Raw genomic sequence first — 7,712 nt, forward strand, 5'->3', positions numbered from 1 at the left:
AATAATGTGACAGGTTATAGGTGAACATAACATATTATAACTCAAAACACACTTATTTCCACGAGGTATGCAGCATAATAATAATAATAATAATAATAATAACAATAATAATAATAATAATAATAATAATAATAATAATAATAATAATAATAATAATAATAATAATAATAATAATATATGTTATTATTTCTTCTTATTTGTATCCATTTTATGACTGTCTTCTTATGCACAACTTCTCTCTCTCAAGCTTCCTCTTCACTCTTTACACTTTTTAGAGTTTATATTATTTTTTATAATATAATTTTTTATAAAATTTATCAGAAAGATCAAGAACACAAGAGAATGAGTGTTTCAAAGTTTATAAAATGTGTGACTGTTGGTGATGGAGCTGTTGGGAAAACTTGTATGCTCATTTGTTATACCAGCAACAAATTTCCTACTGTAAGTTTGTCTATATATAATTATATATACACATATATATGTATGTTTGCATTATGCATAATTATGTAACTTTTTGGAAAACTCATTTTTTTTTACCAGAAATATCTTTTTTTCTAGAACTTTAGCTTACTTATTCTTGGTTAGACCTTCTTGTACAACTTTCATAGCAGAAAGTACAGGTCACTATATCATCATTACATTTGTTTTTGGCAGCTTTTAGATGTATACATGTTGATTTACTGATTTAGTGTTCATATATTGAGTTAGAACTTATGCAACTTCTACTTTGCAAAGTACAAGTCAGTATAGCATAAGCATTGTTATAGTTTCTGGTTTTTTTATTTTTTTATTTTTATTTAGATATTATTTTTAATATTTTTAAGTTTTAGCTAAAGACTGAATCTTTTTTTACTTCTGTTTTCATTCATTTGCTGTCTTTTTTACAGGATTATATTCCAACAGTTTTTGACAATTTCAGTGCTAATGTTGCAGTGGATGGAAATATTGTTAACTTGGGATTAAGGGATACTGCTGGTAATAATATTCATAAAAATCCAATCTTTATAAATTATAATCTTTCTTGAGTTTATTTATCAGTTTTTTTTGTGGGTAACTATTTTTATTTCATAAAAATCCAATCTTTATAGTTTATAATCTTTCTTAAGTTTATCTATCAAGATTTTTTATAGGTAACTATTTTTATTTCATAAAAATCTAATCTTTATAATCTTTCTTGAGTTTTGTATCAGGATATGTTTAGAGGTAACTATTTTTATTCCATAAAAATCTAATATTTATAATCTTTGTTGAGTTTTTTTATCAGGATATTTTTATAGGTAACTATTAATCTTTATAATCTTTCTTGAGTTTATTTATCAAGATTTTATATAGGTAACTATTTTTATTTCATAAAAATATAATCTTTTATAATTTTTATAAAACTTAACCTTTTTAAACCAATATTTTGATAAAAAAACTGGTTCAAATGGAAAAAACCTAACCGTTAAAACGATAAAACCGATAAAACTGCCGGGGCCCACCAGACCCGGCCGGTTTAGTTTGTCTTTCAGTAAAACTGTACTTAGCGGTTCAACCCAAAATTTTCGTCTTGAGCACCCCTACTTTAGGGTGCAATGCTTTAATAAAAAAATAAACACATTCCAGGTATTTAGTGAAAAGTATTATTAGAAAAATAGATCTAGTTATAAAATATAAAAGAATATTATATGATAAATCATGTGTTGGTTTCTTTTTGACTCTTTTTATTTTTTATTTTTTTTATGTGATTTAAAGGGCAGGAAGATTACAGCATATTAAGACCACTAAGCTACAGAGGTGCAGACATATTTGTTTTAGCTTTCTCTTTAATCAGTAGGGCAAGCTATGAAAATGTTTTAAAAAAGGTACACTTTTTTTTAGTGCTCTCTTCTTTTTTTATATTTTCAAAATATTTGTTGGTTACTTTAAGATTCAAAGTTGGCTTTTTTGAATATAAACAGATTGATTCTTGAATCTTAAAAAAGAAAAAAAAAAAGATTAAGTTGAAATCTAGTATATGTTTCCTCAAAGTAGTATTAATTTGACTTTAAGAGTCAAAGGGGTTCGCTTTTAACTTCAAAACCGATACGATTGTGTACAAAGAAATGTTAACTACATACTTTTTATGTTACATAATCATGTTGAAGTTTGTTTAATTCCTTAACATATTTTGAGTTGGTTTGACTCTTTTAAGTCAAACATGTTCATTTGTGATTTTAGAAATGCTATAGTTTCACTTACTTTACTTTTACATTGTATTTTCTTGAGTCTTGAAAAAGAAGAATAACCTCATTATCAAGTTGAAACCTTTAAAATCCTAACTATCTTTTTTCTAAATTAAAGTTGACTATTTTAAAGTCAAATCGGTTAGCATTTAGCTTCAAAAGTAATAAGAAGTCCCAACGGGGCGCCGTATTTTTTATTTATACTTTCTTTAATCTTGAAAGTGAAGAAAACCTCAAAATCAAGTTGAAATCTTTTAATCTTACTATCTTCTTTCTAAATTTCTAGTTGATTTTGACTTTTTTTATAGTCAAATCATACTTTTATGTTATATGTTCTTCAATCTTGAAAGAGAAGAAAAATCCCATAAAAGATAAGAATTATTATTTTCATTATGTCAACTCAATACAAGTTTGAATTTACAAAGTCAATAGTTGACTAACTCAAGTCAACTTTGACTATTTGTACAGTGGATGCCTGAACTACGACGATATGCACCAAATGTTCCAGTCGTACTTGTCGGGACAAAACTAGGTACAATTTTACAGTTTACATAATCATGTTATATTATATTTCATATCATTTCATTCATCATCATTAAGTAAAAAAACTTGAAAATAAACTTCTAAACCCTGCCTTTTCGGCTTTTTTGCCTTTAGATCTTCGCAATAACACGGGATATCTAGACGATCAAATCGGTTCTAATGTTATCACATCTGCCCAGGTATTAAATCATTACTCTTTTAGTTTTGATTTGATAAAAACCAATTTATGTATTATGTATTATTATTATTGTTATTATTATTATTATTATCGTTAATATATTTTTTTTATTGTTTATTAGGGTGAGGAGCTTAGGAAACAAATTGGTGCAGCTGCATATATTGAATGCAGCTCCAAAACTCAACAGGTAAATAAATCTTTTAAAAAGATTTTTTTTTTTGCCATTTTACAACTAAATTTTCAATTAAACTTGATTATTAGAATGTGAAAGCGGTTTTTGATACGGCCATTAAGGTTGTTCTACAACCGCCAAGGCGTAAGGAAGTGATGAGGTCGACAAGGCGTAAAAGCTCCGGTTGCTCGATCATGTAAATACTTTTTATTATACTCAACTTTTTATCTTTTAAAAAAGAGTAAATTGCATTTTTCGTCCCTGTGGTTTGTCCAAATGTGCGGTTTTAGTCCAATAGTTTTAAATCTGCGATTTTCATCGCTGTGGTTTCATTTCACTTGCAATTAAACCCGACTCCAATAACGATGTTAAGTATGGTCGCTAAACCCATCAGCGTGCCCCTCACGTGAGCGGCAGTTTTGTCTTTTTTCTCCTCAAATAAACCCCAACCCTAATTCGCAAGCCTCCTCGCGTGAAGGGTTGAGGTGCATTTGGGGAAAAAAGGACAAAATTGCCCCTCACGTGAAGGACACACTGATGGTTTTAACGATCAGACTTAACGGAGTTAGTGACGTTAGGCTTAATTGCAACTGAAATGAAACCATATGGACGGAAATCGTAGATTTGAAACTATTGGACTAAAACTGTAAATTTGGACAAACCACAGGGATGAAAACCACAGTTTACTCTTTAAAAAATAAAATTTGTGTGTCCTAGTATATGATCAAAAAGAAACTAAGGGGGTGTTTGGATGTGCGTTTTTTTAAACAGTGGCATTATGTGTGGCGGTTGGGCTGCTTAACGGTTTCGGTGCAGGATTTGATGTTGGTTTGTTAATTTTTATTTTTAAGGATTTGTTATGTGTGAATGTTGTTAGTTGTAGTTGATAATAGTTTGATGATTTGGTGTTGGTTTGAGTTTGTATGAATGTATGTAAAACTGTTGTGGTGTATGTTTTAAGTTAGGCTTGCCACCACAGTTGACCATCATGGTTGACCAAAGATTTTGCCAAGTGGTCACTTTTGTTAAGTTAAATGAGATGGCTTTATTTTGCTTTTAGTTAGGAAGTGTCATAACTATTGGTAATTTCGAACTCCAAGTTATAAAGTCGGTAAACTTGAGGGACCAATATTAACAAGTATGTCATAGTTTGTTATGTTATCTAATTGTTTTTGGCTATATAAGCCGAGTTATGGGACATTACAGAACACATGAGATGCAAAAGAGATAGGGTGACAAGAGTTAAACCGAGTTAGGGTTCGAAAAATTGTAACATGTTTTTTTGAGTTATATTTTCTGATTAATGAACGAGAGTTATTCGTTTGGTTCGTGTTTGTTTATCGACCGGGACTTGAATAACTCATAAGGGTCCAACTCATATTTTTGTTAAGAACTTTGATTTTATGTTTAAACATTCAGACCGGGTGTTAACACAGACACATTTGACTCTTCGGTTTAGCCTTTAACATGACATGTTTACTAAACGAGGTTAGATCATTTTGACCCCTTGGTTCCACCCTTGACATGTCTTGTTTATTAAATAACTTTGACGAGTCATGTTTACAAATTACAACCCAAACATTTTTATTTACATATGATTTTTCATATATGGTCTAAAGAATTATCACCCTATTTGCTAATGGTACTTGTTTTTTCCTTTTTAAGTAATGTCATTAGTATATTATAACTAATTTGTATGATACATTTGTTATGCAGTTTATGCATCCAGTTTTGCTTATATCAAACACTACCTAGAAAATTAAAATGAGTTACTAATATAATATTAACTGTAAGTAAAAAATAAAAAAAAGAATACTCTTGATCACATTTTATGTTGCAAAGCAAAATTTATCATACGATAAAAATGAATATTTTATCATCTTTTTTTTTAAACTTTAGTATGAAACTTAATACATACTTAATATAGTTAAATTAAATTTAACATATCTTGTGTACTATAAAAACAGAAAAGAAATCTATAACTGAATATGTAAATCCAAAATAGTTTTTAGACCAAATTTGTAGTTTACTATACAATGAGAACAAAGTCTGAGTAAGACAAATTCAGAGATCTCTAATCACTCATACCCCCCCCCCCCTTTCTTTTTTCAACTGTTAGGGTGCTCGGGGCGTTGTCTGTTTACAACGTTGGCTTCATTGGGTTGTTTGGAAACACGGGCACAACTCTCTCGGTTTTAGACCTCAATATGTAATTTCGGTTTGGTGAAATTGATTGTGAAACCGAAGGTGAATGAATCTGAATGTTTGTTGCGACACTTGGTTTGCTAGGTAACACCACCTCTAGTACAATTGGTTAGTTGTGAAACTCGATGTGAATGATTAGTTGTCACATGACTTGCTCGGTCTACGCCATAGTACCCTTAATCGTCTCAACAAAACCGAATAATTTGCTTAAGATTTAATTCACCATTAAGCAATATATATGAACTAGGTTATGTACCCGTGTATTACACGGGTTTAACAAATTAATTTTATAAAATGTTATTATATAGTAAGTGCATACAGCATAATGTTGGTGCTATGATATTATTTCATATCATACAACATGAAACCATAATACCATAAATTATGAGTTTAACATTAAATATAAAAGGTTTTAAGAGTATTGCCAATATAGTAAGCGCATAATGTTGGTTCTATAATGATATTAACAAAATTTAAAGAACTTATATTTACAAACATAAATCATATGTTTAATAGTGTCTTCGAGAACCATATTGTTTGTTGGTACCTAACTATTTCAAACATAATATTTCATGATCATACAACATCAAATTTTATATAACTTAAAAGATTTTAAACAACATAAATTTCTAAAAGAGACACCGTTTCATCAAATAAAAAACAGCCTCTTTAAAACCAGACATCTGATAAAAGGAAAACATCAACAAAAACCCAAAAAAACAAATTGTAAAGAAACATAAATGAGCCAACATTGAAAAATGGATAACAAAAAAGGAATTTATTTGTAACGATAAAAAAATCAGCATCTACTTCTCAGTTTTTGGAATCATCAGTCTGCTATTCAAGTTGCATCGGGCACACCCTTTGCGTCAATCTTCTCTTTAAATCAACATCGGTAGTCTTGCGGTCTTGCCCATATTATCATCATTATTGAAAAGCTGGGGTTCATTGTTAGTAGTAAAGAAAATAGAATCCTACATAAAAAAAATAAAGAAAACAAATATTTTAAAAAATTAATATCCTTCAAAGTAACATCAGTTTTTGGTAGCAATTATGAATTAGTTAGATTCTCATAATCAGATTCGTCAGCCTGCATTTGACATAAAAGGTAGTATGTTTTACTTGCACACATACGGCTGGTTTATTATATAAATGAAGAAATATAATAATGATGTTTGATATGGAGTTTTTTCAAGTCCGGAAATAGTTTTTGGATCTTCAGTCATTTTAGAAATTGAAAAAATCGACATCTTTATCAATATTATTGTTCTTGATCTCGATTCTAAAGGCGATCTTTCTTTCTAGTAAGATATTGAAATGAGTAGGAAGCTTTGCAAATTCAGCCGACTGTGGAAAACACTAAATATATTTACTGAAAACATATAAAGTATAGTAAAGTTATTATAAACGGTTGAAAACGACAATCAGTATACCTTTTCTTGTTTTTCAAGGCTTGTATAACAGTTTGTCCTAAAAGCTCATAAACCTCCCGTTCAAGCATAGCAAGAGTCACAGTCCCCATGCAATCCTGGACTCTTATGGGGATCTTGTTTCTAAAAAAATAATACTTGTAATAACTTTAAATAATAAAGCATACCAATTTTATGAGTATACCACCTAGGGAATGAATATGAAAAAGTTGCATTGTAGATAAGTAGGAAAATATTTAAAACTTAGGAATAGCATATGATACTGTAGTTTAAGTGCATTTGTCATTGACACGGTGTACTCCTTGTTGAGATCAAAATCACCTGGATCTTCTCTCTTTTGAATAGTGACTAAATTAGTTCATATTCCGTTTTTACATAAATCACATCCAAGATGATACCATGATTCTTTAATGCATACATCTTTGATCTTACCAGCAATAATAAGGGATTTCACATATATCATTAATGGTATGTTAATAAACATGTTTAGTTGAATATAAAAACATTAATTCAAAATAATAGAACATACCTTTCTTATTTCATTAATTACACGAATGTTGACGAAATCAATTTCATTAAGAAATTCTTCTTCAAGTGACGAGACCCTAGATATACCAACGAACCGATGAGAGGATGTTGCTTCACCAATACTTTTCTCTAGAAATCTGGTGTGAATAAATATTATCGCTTATGTTGATTAAGTAACTTTAAATAATTCAAAAAAAAAGTATACGCAAGACATTCATAAATGAAATGTTATATGGTAACGACTTGAAGTTGAATAATAACGTACCTCTTCTTAATATAACAATTTCATTGATCGGCGAATATATAAACAACCGATAGAAACCGTAAGCATTAGAAACACTACTATCCTCTGCAATAACCACAAATTCGTTTATTGTGTGAAGTGTATTGAAATAATCAAAATAAATCTGTAGATTTGTTAAATATATACTCAAATAAAAATGAGACGATAG

The 7,712-nt window shown here is 29.3% G+C and overlaps 1 protein-coding gene across 1 annotated transcript; it reads left to right on the forward strand.

Annotated features, from left to right (window-relative positions):
* The first annotated feature begins 259 nt into the window (after window positions 1-259).
* Window positions 260-4,150, forward strand: LOC143598986 (rac-like GTP-binding protein ARAC7). Its single transcript, XM_077077060.1, has 8 exons — window positions 260-441; window positions 888-975; window positions 1,735-1,844; window positions 2,673-2,736; window positions 2,862-2,926; window positions 3,047-3,112; window positions 3,187-3,293; window positions 3,869-4,150. Exons 1-8 carry the CDS (start codon window positions 343-345, stop codon window positions 3,897-3,899), a joined length of 630 nt encoding a protein of 209 aa, XP_076933175.1. The 5' UTR covers window positions 260-342; the 3' UTR covers window positions 3,900-4,150.
* Window positions 4,151-7,712: the final 3,562 nt, after the last annotated feature.

This window comes from Bidens hawaiensis, unplaced genomic scaffold, assembly GCF_021521415.1.
Source record: "Bidens hawaiensis isolate Kalapana, Puna unplaced genomic scaffold, B.hawaiensis_p1.1 tig00051338_1, whole genome shotgun sequence".
In the NCBI taxonomy this organism is placed as follows: domain Eukaryota; kingdom Viridiplantae; phylum Streptophyta; class Magnoliopsida; order Asterales; family Asteraceae; genus Bidens; species Bidens hawaiensis.

Excerpts from the sequence above, each read along its gene's own strand:
- LOC143598986 (XM_077077060.1), top strand. The coding sequence starts at position 343 with ATGAGTGTTTCAAAGTTTATAAAATGTGTGACTGTTGGTGATGGAGCT. Across the intron at positions 2,737-2,861 it reads ACTTGTCGGGACAAAACTAG|ATCTTCGCAATAACACGGGA; the intron begins GTACAATTTTAC and ends TTTTGCCTTTAG. Across the intron at positions 2,927-3,046 it reads ATGTTATCACATCTGCCCAG|GGTGAGGAGCTTAGGAAACA; the intron begins GTATTAAATCAT and ends ATTGTTTATTAG.